The sequence below is a fragment of the Canis lupus genome, chromosome 25, assembly GCF_003254725.2.
Source record: "Canis lupus dingo isolate Sandy chromosome 25, ASM325472v2, whole genome shotgun sequence".
NCBI classification, from domain to species: Eukaryota; Metazoa; Chordata; class Mammalia; order Carnivora; family Canidae; genus Canis; species Canis lupus.
Window position 1 is genome coordinate 51,062,872 of NC_064267.1, and position 15,532 is coordinate 51,078,403.

Consider the following 15,532-nt stretch of genomic DNA (forward strand, 5'->3'; position numbering starts at 1 on the left):
GTAATCTGCACTGTGTCCAGTTGACCATGCACTGTGTCCCAGAGATTCCCCTTCTAGGTTCAAATCTAAGAAAATGTGCCCATTTATACCAGGAGCTATGAAAGGAAATAGAAGTCTTTTTGAAAATAGTAACAAGAAAGTCTAAGACCAACCCAAATGCCCACCAAAGCCAAGAACGGATAGAAGATGGTCCAGTCACACTGTGGATTCTACTACTGTCATGTTCACAGCAGTGACCCGCAGAGACCCACGCACCATGGAGAAACCCCATCAACACGACTTTGAGAGACGGGGACATAGATCATAATATCCTATTACTAAAATTCATAAATAGCAAAAACAAAACCATACATTGTTTAGGTAATTCATAACAATCAAAATACCAAGGAGGCAAAGAGATCATAACCCCGGAAATCCCCATCACAGGGGCTGGGAAAGTGCCCGTGACCAGATGAGCCAGTGAGCATTCTGGCTCCTGGGGGTCATTACTCACCACCATTCATTTACTCAGTTACCTTTAAGCTTTAAAATTAAACTTTTCTAAATTGAACGTACTGAATTCCAGAGCACAACTCCCAGTTTAAAGCGGAAAATGAGCCCGTGGCAAATACTCTAGAATGAAGGGCTCGGACCCCAGGGGAAAGGCACTGGTTTCCTTGGTGGTTGCTGTGTAGGAGCAGTGGCTGCGACACCCCTGGAGTTGGTCCTGCTCGGCCTCTGGGGCCCTCAGGGTCATGATGAGCAGCCCCGGTGCTGGGCCCTCCCACCGCTTCCTCTCCAGGGTGCCCCGCCCTATCTCGGCCACTCCAAGCTCCGAGGGGTGCTGCAGGATTGTGTCCGGCTCCCCAGAACAAACCTAGCTTGTGTCCATCTTATTTGGCTTGAAGCCGCTCACTGGGCCCCCGCCCCTGCCTCCGCTGTGTTCCTGGGGTCTCTCCTGGTGACTGCGCATCTGGGCTCCCCACTGGAAGGTGATGACTGCCTATCCCAGCCGTGCCTGAGCCCCCTGTGCGCTGGGCAAGACTGCAGGGCGCAGCTCCAGTCGCCCCCACCCCACCCCAGGCGGTGCTGAGCCTGCCCTGATTAGGGACATCTCAGGCTCCACCTCCCCAGAGACACTGACCTCCTCCTGCCTTCTGCAGCCTCTGCCTAGGGGCAGACAAGTTGGGGTGGAGGCAGTCACAGCCCGGACTCCTGGCCCTATGCTCCAAGCCACCAGAGGGAGGGGAGGCCTGCGGGGCACGCTGGTGGACAAGCCAGTGACCCCACTCACCTGGGTAGGGCTCTACACCTGGAGACAGCGATGATGCCCCGGGGAGGGCCAGGCCGCCAGAAACCTGGGCAGTGAAATGCTGGGGTGATCTGGAGGTGGGGCCTTTGTCGGGCAGACGATGGGGAGGGTGGGGAGGGTAGGGGTCAGGCTGAAGCCTCAGGGCACAAGTGAAATCCCGGGGGCTATGGAGGCCTCAGAGGTCCTCGCAGAGCCCACGCAGGGCCCACGCAGGGCCGTGCAGCCTCCTGTCCTGTCTCTGCAGAGGCGAACAAGTGCCCCTGTCTCTGCAGAGACAGACGAGTGCCAAGCGCAGCCCTGCAGAAACGGAGGCTCCTGCAGGGACCTCCCGGGGGCCTTTGTGTGCCAGTGCCCTGCGGGCTTCACTGGAGTCCACTGCGAGACAGGTAGGGCTGCGCTTGGGTGGGTCCCCGAGTGGCTGGGCCCTCACCCACGCTCCTGATGCCCTGGACATACCTGTTTTCAACAAGCATAGACCCTGGGCCACTGAGACGCAGAGGGAAGAGGCTGCACCCCTGGCCCAGCTGGACAAGCCGCCCAGAGGGAGGGAGCGGGGTGGGGGGAGCTCAGAGGCGGAGGGGCATTTCCCCGGCACCCCCGCCCCGCCCCCTGCATCTCTCCTCGATCCCCTTCCCTTCTTCCCGCTGTCCTCTCCTCCCTCCCCCAGACACCCCCTTGCGGCTCTGGCCGACTCTCTGGGTGTTCTCCAGAGGTGGATGCGTGCCACTCCAGCCCCTGCCAGCACGGAGGCCGGTGCGAGAACGGTGGCGGGGCCTACCTGTGCGTCTGCCCGGAGGGCTTCTTCGGCTACCACTGCGAGACAGGTAGGGAGGCAGGTGGCAAGCCTGGCTCCAGCTCCGGGGGCCCCTGGCTTCTGCTGGGTCCCCTGATGCCAGCTGCCCACGCCCGCACTCGCCCCTCCAGTGGCCTCACCTCACCCAGGAGCGGCAGGCGGGCGCCCGGCCAAGCCAAGCCAAGCTCACTGCAGCCCCCTCCCATCCCGGCGCCCCCTCTCCTTACACCTGGGAACTCCCCCACCCCCTTCCTCCTTCGCAGGACCTGCCACTCTTCCATCTGCTGGTCTCAGCCCTCCTCCTAGGACGGGTGTCCTGGGGGCACGTCCTGTTCTAGCCCCAACATGGGCTGGGCGTGCGGCACTCCGCTGCGGGGCCGTGAAGGCTGCGCTGGGGGTGAGGCCTCGGCCCAGGGACTGCAGGGCCTGGGAGCCAGGGCAGAGCACGGTGGGGACGGTGGGGACGGTGTGCAGCCACGGAGTCTCACTGCGCAGCTCGGGGTGGGTGCGGGCACACCCCGAGGACCAAGGTCAGTGGCTGCGGCGGTGACTGTTCGCCAGGGCTTCCCGCAGCTCCACAGGGGAGTTCAGGTCCCCTCGGTGCCAGAGCCCCCATGCAGGGGAGCCTGCGGAAGGCTGGTGCCCTTGGCCGCCTGGCTGCCTGCTGCCCCCCAGGAGGGGCCAGCACTGTGCTCATCCTGCCCCCACCCGTGAGTCACCGCCGGCCAGGCTACCTTGGAGCGGTGGGATGCCTGGCTCACACAGAAAGGCACACCTGCCCAGCCTCGGGGTGGGCCTCTGGCAAGCCCCACATCGCCCCTCAGAGGGCGGCCCCTCCATCACCCCCAGATCGCTGCCTGTGATGGTGCCACCCACATCCACCCCAGACACACCCACACAGGAAGGGCGTGTTGCTCCTGAGAGCAAGGGTCCCGCTGGGCCCAGTGTTCACTAATACCCTCTTCTTCCCCAGTGAGTGACCCCTGCTTCTCCAGCCCCTGTGGGGGCCGCGGCTACTGCTTGGCCAGCAACGGGTCCCACAGCTGCACCTGCAAAGTGGGCTACACGGGCAAGGACTGCGCCAAAGGTGAGGTGGCAAAGGTGCCAACGTCGGGGCAGGGCCTCCCCTTATCCCCGAGGGTGCACAGAACCCCAGGGGACAGGCCGAAGTGCTGACCACCCCCGAGGGCAGGGCGCCCAGGTAGCCGCCTACCCAGGCTCTCCCTAAGAAGCAGGGAGGGGCATATAGCCCCCCAGGAAGCATAGTTACCTGTGTGCACACACCTGAGACACCCCACCCCCAGGACGGTAAAGGCGGTCACCTGTCCCCACACACCTGAGACCCCCCAGGACGGTAAAGGCGGTCACCTGTCCCCACACACCTGAGACCCCCCAGGAGGCTCTGGCCAGAGACCAAGTGAAGAGGTGCTTTGTGGGCAACAGGAGCAGGCTCCCCACCAGCAGTTGCTCCCCTCTGCCCCGGGGCTGCAGGCCCGAGAACCACCAGGTGAGACGTCTGACGTGGGCCAGGCTTCCACGGCTGACAGCTGACCACCCCCTTCCCTTGTTCTCGACTGAAACCCTGAAGAGCTCTTCCCACCAACGGCCCTCAAGGTGGAGCGAGTGGAAGAGAGTGGGGTCTCCATCTCCTGGCGTCCACCTGAAGGCCAGGCCGCCAGGCAGATGCTGGACGGCTACGCGGTCACCTATACTTCCTCGGACGGTGCCTACCGCCGCACAGACTTTGTGGACCGGAGCCGCTCCTCGCACCAGCTGCGGGCCCTGGCGGCCGGCAGAGCCTACAACATCTCCGTGTTCTCGGTCAAACGCAATGCCAACAACAAGAACGACATCAGCAGGCCGGTGCTGCTGCTCACCCGCACACGTGAGTGCCCACCTGGGTGTGCTGCTGCCTCCTGGAGAGGCACCGCGGCTCAGGAGTGAGGTGGGGGGTGGAGCGAGCTCCCTGGGAGGCACCTGCAAGGGCCGGCCCACGTCGGGCGCTGCTGAAGGGACAGGCAAGGGGCCCAGGGGTCACCTCAACACGCTGAGGGGAAGGCAACGACTCTGAGGGGTGGGGGGACGGGGTCCTGGCGGTGCTGCTGCACAGGAGGTGGACGCATGGTCCTAGGGAGCCCCTGGGGCCTTCACGGGCTTGTCTGCTCTGGGACCTACGGGGGAGGGCCCGGTCCTCCAGAGGGAGAAGCCAGTGGTGGGCAGAGGCCAGGGACCCTGGGAGACTGTGACAGGGGTGCTGGAGGCTGGAGGAAGGCACACGGACGGGGCAGTGGTCCCCGGGGCAGCACTGAGGGCCCGGGAGGGCAGCCAGTCGGGGGTCAGAGTGTGGCCAGCACACGGGGTCCCGCTCCCGCCACACCGGCTGCGGGCACAGGTCAGAGCAGGCAGGCAGGGCCAGCCACGGGGCACCGTGCAGCCAGTCAGCTGACCCACCAGCGGGGACTCAGGCTGCGTAAGGAGGGAGGCACGGAGAGGAGCTCAGTGGGGGAGGAAGGATGGCGCCTAGTGTCGCCTGCTGGCCAGAGCCAGACGCTGACCCAGGGACCCTGAGCGCCCAGTGAGAGGGGAGGTAAGAAGCTCAGGACAGGTGTGTGGTGGGGAAGGACGGCCAAGAGGCCCTGAGAATGCCCCTGGGCCAGCAGGACGAGCTGAGCAGGCCCGTGGGACACACTGCGCTCCGCCTGAGCTTGGCTTTAGGAAGAAGTGGCGTCCCTCCCCCTCCGCCGTCAGAGCGTGGTCTCCCCAGGAAACCAGGGTGGGAGGCGGACCGCCGCCCTACGGCCCGGGCTCCCCTCCCGGCTCCCGTGGCCTACCCAGACCCTTCCCCATGTAGCCCAGGACTGTCCCAGCCTCTGTCCTCCGTAGGCCCCAGCGTCGCCCACGTGTTCACTGTCAACGCACCCAAAACAGCCAGGGGAAAGGAGGAGGTCTCAGGGCCCATGTGTGTCCCAAGGGCCTGGCCCCACTGCCTGGCCAAACAGGGACCGCAGGCCTCTGGGGAGCCCGCGGCACCCCTCATCCCCGGCAAGAGTCCGTCCCATTGAGTAGTCTGCTGCGGCTGGAGGCTGCCGCCAGCAAGCCCAGGTGGGCCGGTGCCTCGCTAGGGCCCCCCTCTCGGAGACCCCCCAGCACCCTTCCTGAGCCCTGTCTCCTCGTCTCAAGCCCCTGCCCTCCCCTGGAGATGAGGAGGTGCCAGCATCAGCTGAGGGGCCCGTTGCCCCCCAGGACCCCGCCCTGTTGAGGGCCTCGAGGTCACCAATGTGACAGCCAGCGCCATCTCAGTGCGGTGGGCTCTGCACAGGATCCGTCACGCTACCGTCAGCAGCGTCCGCCTGTCCATCCGGCACCCTGAGGCCCAGGAGGACCAGTCCACCGACCTGGACAAGAGTGTGGACAAGTTCACGTTCGGGTAGGAGCACAGGGCTGGCCTTCCCTTCCCTCGGGGCTCCGGGGCTTCCCTCACCCTGTGCCCCACCCCTGCCACTCCCGCCCGCCCAGCCTGCCTGGGGAAGCAGGGGTGCAGCTGCCCGAGCACCTGCCCCGCCCTGACAAGCAGAGCGCCCTGCCCGGGCCCAGGCCCATCCCGCCCTGTCACAGGGCTGCAGACAGGTGTTGGAAAGGGCCCTCACAAAGCAGGGGGGTCGCGGCTCCTGCACAGACAGGCAGACCAAGCCACCGGTGAGCCACACAGGGGCCCCTATGAAAGGGAGACACGGGCACCCCTACACTCCCCTTAAAGATCTATGTCGTTTAAATCGTATGTCAAAACCTTAAATGAGGCATAAAACATCTTACGCTTGAGTATTACAAATCAAATACAAACAAAACTACAAGGGACATACAACTCACACGACCACCTGTCATTGGTGGGGCTGAGGATGGAAGTCCACGCTGGAACGGCCTCCAGGGGAGGCTCGGCCTCCACGGCCTCCACCCACTCGGGTTGGTGCTGGCAGACGGGGGACGAGGAGGAGCACCGTGAGGGGCCCGGTGCCTGCAGACAAGCAGCTCCAGCTGAGGGGTCACCGGTGCCTCTGACAGCAGACGGGGTGCGGCGGGGGGCGGGGGGAGAGGCCGGCCACGTCCTGCCCAGAGCAGCACAGGCCGCAGCGTCGGGGAGGCGTCTGCCAGGCTGGTACCGCAGGGGCAGGGCCTCCACCCCCCGCACTGGAGCCGCCCCACAGCCGCATGTTTCCAGACCATGTTTTGCATGCCTGTTGGGTGGAAGCGAGACTTTGCTTTGTCTTTTAAGGGTTGCTGTGACTTCTTTTTTTTTTTTTTTTTTAAGATAGATTTATTTATTTATTTATTTATTTATTTATTTATTTATTTATTTATTTATGGTAGACATAGAGAGAGAGAGAGAGAGGGAGGCAGAGACACAGGAGAAGGGAGAAGCAGGCTCCATGCCAGGAGCCCGATGTGGGACTTGATCCTGGGACTCCAGGATCACGCCCTGGGCTAAAGGCAGGCGCTAAACCGCTGAGCCACCCAGAGATCCCTTTTTCTTTTTTTTTTTTAAGGTTTTATTTATTTGACACAGAGAGAGCCAGAGAGCCCAAGCGGGGGGAGCGGCAGAGGGAGAGACAGAGGCAGAGGGAGAAGCAGGCTGTCCCTGAGCGGGAGCCCAGCACAGGACTCGATCCCAGGACCCCAGGATCGTGACCTGAGCCCAAGGTGGACGCTCAACCACTGAGCCCCCCAGGCAGGCACCCCTGCTGGGATCTTTCTTGGTCAGCATCCTGCCTACTGCCAAAGAGCAGTGTGACAAAACACCTGAGGCCCTAGGTGGGCACTTGGTGATGGAGGCAGGGTCCCCGGGCCCACCCAGCTCGGGGACCTTGAGGGCCCCCCAGACTCCGTAGAGGCCGTGCCCCTGCTGGGGTTGGTGCAGCCCAGGGGAGGGGGGAGCAGGGAGCAGGGGGGAGCTCCCGGGCCCTCCCCGTGGGCTCACACAGGCCACGGTGCGGGGGAGTCTGTGGAGCCGCGACGCCCAGGGTACCCGCCAGGGTCGGTGCACAGGGTCCCTCTGCCCGCTGGAGACTCGGGTGCTCAGCCTGAACCACGCTGCTTGGGCGATGGCAGCGGCGGGGCCCTCTGACCCCTGAGGGTGCTGGGAGCCCTCCCGGGGGCCAGCCGGGGCGGGGGGGCCTGCGGGTGGACCCCCTTCTGCCCTGTGACTTCCAGTGCCCTCCTCTGGGCTCTCCTGCCTGAGGAGCAGCCCCTGCACCAGAGCCGTCCCAGGCCGGTGTGGGCCGTCCTTGCCGCTTGCCCTGTGCTAGACAGGGCAGGGAGGAGCTCGCCCCTGAGGAGCCCCAGCCCAGGTCCTTCTGGAGGCCAGCGAGGCCCCCTCAGGGCCTCACACCATGTCCCGCCTGCGTGGAAGGAGTCACAGTGGCCTCCGTCCCGCAGGGCCCTGCTGCCAGGAAGGAGATACGCCATCCGGGCGATTGCCCTCAGCGGGCTTGGGGGACACGAGCCTCCCACCGAGAGCCTGGCCTCGGCCCCGCTGCACGTGTGGACCCGTGAGTACAACGGCGTGAGCTCGGGTCGTGGGACCTGTGGGAGCTCTCACCTCCCCCCGCCCCACTCCTACCAAGTGTCTCCCCCTCGGGCGGCAGGGGGAGCAGGCTGCCCAGGAAGCCCCCTGCTTGGGTGTTCACACAGCACCCAGACGTCACGGCTCAGAAGCCAGAGGCCAGGGGGACGTGGGCAACTGCCCACACTGTCCACCCTCTGATCCTCATGGTATCTCGTGGGGAGGAGACCTGGCCCTCACCACCCCTCCCAGCCCAACGCACAGTGGCCCAGAGCGCGTGCTGTCCACACACACAACTGCGGACAGCCCCGGGGGGTGGGGGGCAAGGGCAGGCTCAAGTCCTGGCCCTCACGCCCGGTGCTAGGACCCTGGCCATTCCCTCTCTGTCCCGGGGCAGGGTGCACAGGGCCAGGCTTAGGGAATCCAAAGGTGACCCCGCTGACAGACTGCGCAGGCAGGGGCCCCTGGGCGCTCCCAGGCAGCATTCTGGGGTGCCTGTGGGCCAGAGGATGTGCTGCTGCCCCCAAGCCGCTGCCACGCCCCTCCACGCCATCCTCTAGGACTATAGGGTTGTCCATAATGACCAAACTGGGCTTCACGTGAGACTTCAACAGATCTTTAAACCTGGTGGTAGCACAAGACCCCTCTGGCCCCTTTCACCTCCCTCCCCCGCTCCGTGCCTATCAGGGCCCCTGCCACCAGCAAACCTGACGGCTGCCAGAGTCACAGCCACCTCTGCCCATGTGGTCTGGGACACCCCCACTCCAAACACCTTGCTGGAGGCGTACGTCATCAACGTGACCACCAGCCAGAGCACCAAGAGCCGCTATGTCCCCAACGGGAGGCTGACATCCTACACAGTGCGGGACCTGATGCCAGGACGGCGGTACCAGCTGTCGGTGACCGCCGTGCAGAGCGCAGAGGGCGACCAGCTGCACAGCGACCCTGCCCACCTCTACATCATCACCTGTACGTACAGTGCTGCAGGGACCGCGGGGAGGGGACGGCCACGTGGCCAGGCCTGGGGTCTGGCCAGGACTGTCGGGGCCGTGAGGGCGGCCCATCCCCGGGTGCTCACTGCGGGCCCCCAGGAGGACAGCAGCCTGGGCTGCCCTCCTTGGGGTGTGGACCCGCACCCGGCACAGGCGACACTGTCCCAGGGACATCAGACAGCCTCAAAGCAGGACTGTGCTAACACAGGAGAATGTGGGGTGTGGAAATCGGTGGGAAAGAAGGACTCAAGGCCGGTTAGTGTTGCCTCAGTGCAGGCTCAGTGCAGTCTCAGAGGCCCAGGATGGCCGGGAGGGGAGGCCTGGGAGAGGCAGGGACCAACAGCTCAGGAGCGCGGAGCCCCGGGCCACCCCGAGGACGTGGTCTGCTCCCCAGTGCGCGGGAGGCCCGCACGACCCTGCAGACGAGGTGCTGTGGAAGACGGTGCTCCCCCGGCGCGGATGCTGCAGGGAGGGTGACAAGTGAAAAGAGCGAGCAGGGAGGTGGACAGCGGCTGGGGCAGAACAGGGCCCCCGAGGGCAGACACACGGGCCCTCGCAGGAGGCACAGTTAGGGCCGGGGACGCCCGGGCACGGGGGCCTGGGAGCCTCTCCGAGGCCCTGTCGGGTCCAGGCCGTGCCTGCAGGGGGTGGGCAGGGAGCGGGGCCTGCCGTGGGCCTTGGGGCTGCGCTCACCGCCTGCAGGGCTCCGTCCCAGGGACCGGGCGGGCGCAGCCTCGGGCAGCCAGCCGCTCCTCCCACCCCCTGCAGCCGCGAGGGACGGCGCCGACAGACGCTGGCACAGGGAGGGGCTGCATCCCCGGGTGCTCCGGAACAGACCGCCGCCCGCGCGCCTGCCGGAGCTGCGCCTGCTCAGTGACCGCGACGCGCCTGAAACCCAGACCCCGGCCCCCAGGTGCGGCCTGGGCCATCCCCCGGAGCGCGCCGTCCGGGCCCCCGCTCGCCCGGTGACCCGTGCTGACTCCCTCGGCAGGTTCTCGGAGCTGGTGGACGGCAGAGGGCGAGTGAGTGCCAAGTTTGGGGGCTCGCCTGGCAAATCGGTCACCGTGAGATCGCGTGAGTGCCCCGGCCAGCCCCAGGGGCCTCGCTGCCCCGTCTTCTGCCCCCGTCCCCAGTGCAATGAGGGACGAGGCCCCTCCCACCGCCCCCACCAGGGACGCGGCGCAGCTCAAGGCCCTCACACCTTCACGGGCTCACGCGCCTTCCCCACACAGCGGAATGGGGTGAAGCACGGGCTGCTCTGGGGTGCGGGGTCAGAAGGAGGTCCGAGGAGGCCCAGTGCAGATTAGGGAGCAGGGAGCGGGAGAGCACGGCACCACCTAAGTCCCTGCTGCTGGACGCGAGGTCCTTGGACCAGCACCACCAGCCTCGCCCGGGGGCTTCTAGAAGCGCAGGACCCCACCCAGAGGGAGCCAGGACCACACCTCCTCCTGTCACAGTAAGAGATCCCGGGTTCAGATCCTGCTCGGCCTGGACTAAGGGGACCACCTGTGACAGACCAGCGGGCAGCGTGGTGTAGCAGGAGGGGTAGGCCAGGAATCTGTCTGCGGCACGTCTCCCCCAAGACTGTGGCCCAGCAGGCCAGGAGCTACATGCCCACTGGCTGCCCCCGCCCTGAAGGCTCTCGGGACCCGAGGCAGGGCAGCCTGGGCCTCGTCCTCACCTGTAAACCAGGTCCTGTTCTCATGATTCCCTGGAACAGACCTTAATCACCAGCGTAGTGAGATTTTTCAACCAACACCAGCATTCACAGGCCAGGCAAGTAAAGGGTCGATGATGAGCGGGTGGGGACGTTGCAGTTCGAGAGACCCACAGAGGAGCAACAGAGGGGCTCACTGGACACGGGGAGCAGGCAGGTGTCTGGGAAGCTGGGCTGTGACCAGACACCCTCCTAAAGCCACAGGAGCGGATGTAGAAGCCCAGGCACACAGGCAGAGACACCGCAGTGAAGCTGATTTGCATATAGGGTTGGCCAAGTGCAAGGTCTGCCTGAGGGGAGATGCAGGGAGAGGCGGTGACACAGCCCCTGGGAAGCAGGGGTGGGGGGTGGGAGAGTGGACAGTGGAATTTGGCCCTAAGGACAATCCAGCATCAGCCACCCAGAGGGACAGGGCCACTGGCTCAGATAGGACATTCAACCCAGCCCCTGGTGACCTTCACCAAAGCAGCTCAGGTTCAGCGGAGGGTCAGGGCTGGTCCCTACCTGGAGAAAAGCTGTCCCACTGGAAGCAGCGCTGGGCCCGTGGGACTCGGTGCCCCCGGGGTGGGGACGGCCAGCAGGTGAGTGGGCACCATGGTCTCACCACACCGAGCCCTCGGCATGACAATCCCTATACCCCCAGGGAGAGACGCAGCTCGAGAAGGTGGCCCAAGAACAATCCTGGGCCCGAGGCAGCAGGCTGTGGGGTCAGCACGCTGGGCCGTTCTGATTTCTCCTAGAACCCACGGCTGTGGTGCAGCTTGAGAACACGGAGGAGGCCCCCAAGCAGGTGCCTGAGCAGGTCAGCCTGGCCCTCCAGCTGCCCGAACATGGCAGCGACAAGGACGTGGCAAGTAAGTCAGCAGGAGCGGACTTTCAGAGCTAAGCACCCGGGGGGCAGGGGGAGCCTGAAGGGCCAGCAGGTAGGGGAAGGCACCCGTCATGAAGACGTGGGAGGTATAGAGCTGCCCGAGGGACAGCCAGGTGCGCCACCCTGGACAGGCTGGGGTGAGCCACGGGGAACCAGCCTGGGGAGCCCACCCATCCAAACTACCCAGGTCTGCCCGGGAGGGACTGGGCCTCCATTGTGGAGATGGCCCCTCCTTCCCTCCACATAGAGCTGGGTCACCCCCTGCCTCTCCACAGAGGAGCACATCCAGCAGGATGTGGCAGTCATGGAGCGGCGCCGCTGAGCGTGCTCCAGATGGAGTATCGCCGGGCAGGCCCACCCAGCAAGGCCTTGCTGATGACACAGGGCATGGGCCTGTCTGGTGAGGCCCGGCCCTGCAGGGTGCGGGGCGCTCCTGCAGGACGTTCTTACAGGGCATTGCCCCCTGGGCAGCCCCAGCAGGCACGTGTTCCTTACACCGCTCAGGCCCTGGCCCTGCCTTCCCTCCTCATTCTGACCCCCGGGGCTCTGTCCCTCCCCAGGGACCCAGGGGTTCAGACTGTGCTCACCCGCCAGTCAGACCCCAAGGAAGGCAGGGACTCGTGAAGGGTAAGCCAAGTGCCCAGGATGCCCCCGAGGGCACATCTCACCTGCAGACCTGCCCCAGGCTGCCCAAGGACACCTGCACGAATGCCTACGCCAGAGGGCCTGTTGGCACATGGTGACATGGTGGCCCGACTACGGCCCCAGTTGAGCAGGCTCCCGTCCAGGGGTGAGGCCCAGGGCTGCCGCCAGCTCTGGGGAGCACTGAGTCGGATGTAGCCAGGCAGTGATTCTGCTAGTGAAGGTGGGGTTCAGAGTGAGGACACACATGTTGCTGTTGCTTCCTCAGTGAGAAAAGCACCCATTTCCTCAGAGGCTCCGTGTTACGTTAGCCCTTTCCAGTATCAGACGTTTCATTTCCTAAGCTCAGGAACTAGTGGATGTGATTACCTGCCCTGGCTCCCTTCTGAAGGAAAGAGTCAAGGTGGCACCAGACTGGCCCCAGATGTCACTGCAGTCTGCAGTGTTTGCTACCCTGAGGTATGCAGGCTGGCCGGGGTAGGGCAGAAGTGATTTTAGGTGATAAAGAGGGAAAAAAATCATTAATGGTCCCCTGGGTGCACAAAGTGAATCATGGTTTTTTGTTCCTGTTACATCTGTAACGGGTGCATGACAAGCCCCTTCTATTTAGTAAGTTAGCTTCTGCTGCGAGGATGGCCTTAGATCTGGAACCCAGCCCGTAACCTGTATCTTGCTGTGGTCCCCCCAGTTAGCCTGGAGCCTGGATTCTGTACTCACAGTCCCTTCGCTCTGCTGCAGGGTGGGCGGTGGGGAGGGATCTCAGCGCATATCCACGTGGGTCTGAGCAGCTGCAGGTTTTTTGTTGTAAGCTGACTGACCTGCTGTGCACAGCCGCCCCGACTTGTGTGCTCACCCCGCGTCTGCAGTGAGGCTGGTCAGTGCTGTTGAGTGGCCGCAGCTCACTCTCCCCACTGAGCATCTGGCCTGTGGGTGACTTCACCATGGCCTCGTCCACTCCGCTCACACAGCGCCTGTGTCTGGCTGTTATCAGCAAGCGCCACTATGCTGTTCTTACACACGTCTTCTGGCACATGTGCGAGAGTACAAACGCTGGGGCTTGGGATGTGTGGAAGCCCGAATCACAAGAGAACACTAAGTTGTTTTCTAAGTGAGGACATCAGTTTACACTCCTTCCATCTGCAATCAAGACACGTGGTGAACCCAGTCTCTCCAGAACCTACCTTGCTGGGGTTCCAGGTCGTGCCAGCAGCATGGGTGTGAAGTGCACCCCTTGGGATCTGGACTTCCATCTCTTGAATACTGATACGGTCAAGCACTTTTCGTTCATTCATTCAAAGTGGACTCTGGGTCCACTGCTCTGTTGCAATGTTTGGACTCCGTGGAGCCAACACTAGGGATTTCAGCGGCCCTATCTTTGGTAAGGCTCGCTGTCCCGCAGTGCCCACCTGCCCTTGGTCCTGTACATTTCTAGAAAAGTTTATAATCAGCTTATCCCATCAGAGTTCTTGTTGGTACTTTACCTGGCCAAATTTCTGAGGCCCCATCTGCCTGGAAATACTCTTAGTATAGCACTCACACTTGAAGGGTAAACTGAGTGGCTCAAAGGTCCTCTACCTTCAGCTATTCAAACATTAGTGCCCTGTCCTCTTCTGAGCAGTACTGCTGACAGTGGGTGTCAGTCTTGTTCTTGTCTCCTTGTAGTGTGTCTGCTCATTTTCCCTGGAAGCTGTTACACTCTTCTTTTTCATGGAAAGTAGGATCCCCAGAGAGCCCTAGATACCCACAGAGCACAATTAACACTCTTGATTGGCATTTCCTCATCAAGCATCTCTCCGGGTTAGGGCCACACATTTGAGCTCCAAGGGGAAGCTCATGGAGAAGAGGAGGGTCCCTAAGATTGTAACCTGCCACCATGGGGATCTGGAGTGGACGCTGAGGCTAGTCTAATCTTCCTGTTTTCTTCAAATTCTCATGCCAGCAGGGCTTTGGAACTCTCCTGGTTTTATCCCCTGGACACCAGAGAGAGAAGCAGGCAGTTTCTATCTCTGGGCGGTAGCAGGCAAGGGCAGAACTTAAACTTCTTTACTCTGCAACTTACTGTCACATAGGAGCACCCACTGCCACCACCCCAGACTGCAGCCATATTTCTGTTCCCCATCCTGTTCACAACAGCCATTTCTCTATCTTTATTTAATGTGTATGTGTATCACGATAAGCTCAGGATTCAGTAGGCAGTGCCCTGGTAAAAACCCCACTGCTGCACAAACTGCAGGCGTAAGGCTTCAGGTGCCCAAGAATGGAATGAATTATTAGTCAGGCTCTGCAGCCTACTGTCCCAGGTACAAAGAGTGAGGACTGCTGGCATGGGCTCACAGGTCCTAAATACCCCTGCACACTGCCATGTTCTGTAAGGTTGTCCTAAAATATCTCTGGACAATTGTTTATAGTGTGTAGATCTCATGTCCTATTTGACACTGCATTTTCAAAACTTACTACAAAGCAGCAGTAATCAGGTCAGTGAAATACTGGCACAAGGAAAGACTTATGATCAAATAGAACTGAGAGTCAAGAAATAAACCCACACATCTCTGGTCAACTGATTTCAACAAGGGGCCAAGACCATTCAATGGAGAAAGAACAGTCTTTAACAAATGGTGCTGGGAACACTGGATAACCACATGCAAAAGGATGAAGTCAGACCCCTACCTCACACCATATACAAAATTAACTCAAAATAGATCAAATACCTAAATCTAAGAACTAAAACTATAAAACTCTTAGAAAAAAAACAGGAGTAAGACTTCATGACCTTGGATTGGCAAAAGATTTTAGATATGACACCAAAACCATGAGCAACAAATGAGAAAAAAAGACAGAATAGACTTCCTCAAAATGTGAAGCTTTTTGTGCTTCAAAGGATGCCATTAAATAAATAAATAAATAAATAAATAAATAAATAAATGCCATTAAGGAGTGAGAAGGCAACCCACAGAATGAGAAAAATATTTGCAAATCATATACCTGAAAGGCATTTGTATCTAAAATATATAAGGAACTCATATAACTGAATAAAAGAAAGAGAACCAAATTAAGAAATAGGCAAAGAAAAAAAAAGAAACAGGCAAAAAATCTGAATACTTATTTCTCGAAGGATGCTACACAAATGGCCAACAAGTCCATGAAAAGGGTGTTTGACATCATCAGTCTTCAGGGAAATGCTTATGAAAACCATAATGAGATGCCACTTCACAGCCACGAGGATGGCTGGAATGAAAAGATGCAACAAGCATCCTTGCACGGTGAGGATGTGGAGAAGCTGGAACCTCAAACACTGCTGGTGGGAATGCAGAGTGGTACAGGTGCTTTGGGGTTAAAAACGGCTGGTAGCTCCTCAAAGAGTGAAACACAGAGTTATCCTATAACCCAGAAAATCCCACTCCTAGGCATGTACCCAAGAGAAATGAAAACAGATGCCCACAGAGGGCCTTGTACATGAATGTTCGTAATAACAGTATACGCCGTTGCCAAAAGATGGAAACAACCAAAGTATCCACAAACTGTTGAATGGATAAACAAAATGTGGTCTAGGGTGCCTGGGTGGCTCAGTCAGTGAAACATCTGCCTTTGGCTCAGGTCGTGATCCTGGAGTCCTGGGATGGAGCCCCACTTCAGTCTCTGTGCTCAGTGGCGAGTCTGTTTTCCCTTTGC

The 15,532-nt window shown here is 61.1% G+C and overlaps 1 protein-coding gene across 4 annotated transcripts in view; it reads left to right on the forward strand.

Moving 5' to 3' along the window:
• The window catches only part of SNED1 (sushi, nidogen and EGF like domains 1), an 84,655-nt gene that overhangs the window by 52,293 nt on the left and 16,830 nt on the right, over positions 1–15,532 (forward strand). For 3 of the 4 annotated variants that reach the window (XR_003142739.3, XM_035716671.2, XM_035716673.2), the window contains exons 17-26: positions 1,564–1,677; positions 2,002–2,115; positions 3,058–3,171; positions 3,673–3,969; positions 5,328–5,511; positions 7,515–7,627; positions 8,329–8,610; positions 9,402–9,546; positions 9,625–9,707; positions 11,091–11,204. Coding sequence is in view for 3 of the 4 variants with exons in the window: in XM_035716671.2 (XP_035572564.2) it covers positions 1,564–1,677; positions 2,002–2,115; positions 3,058–3,171; positions 3,673–3,969; positions 5,328–5,511; positions 7,515–7,627; positions 8,329–8,610; positions 9,402–9,546; positions 9,625–9,707; positions 11,091–11,204 (1,560 nt within the window). In the remaining variant the exon portion in view is untranslated. Of the gene's footprint in view, positions 1–1,563; positions 1,678–2,001; positions 2,116–3,057; positions 3,172–3,672; positions 3,970–5,327; positions 5,512–7,514; positions 7,628–8,328; positions 8,611–9,401; positions 9,547–9,624; positions 9,708–11,090; positions 11,205–15,532 lie in introns of those variants that run through there. The other variant, XM_025463725.3, reaches the window with a different exon arrangement.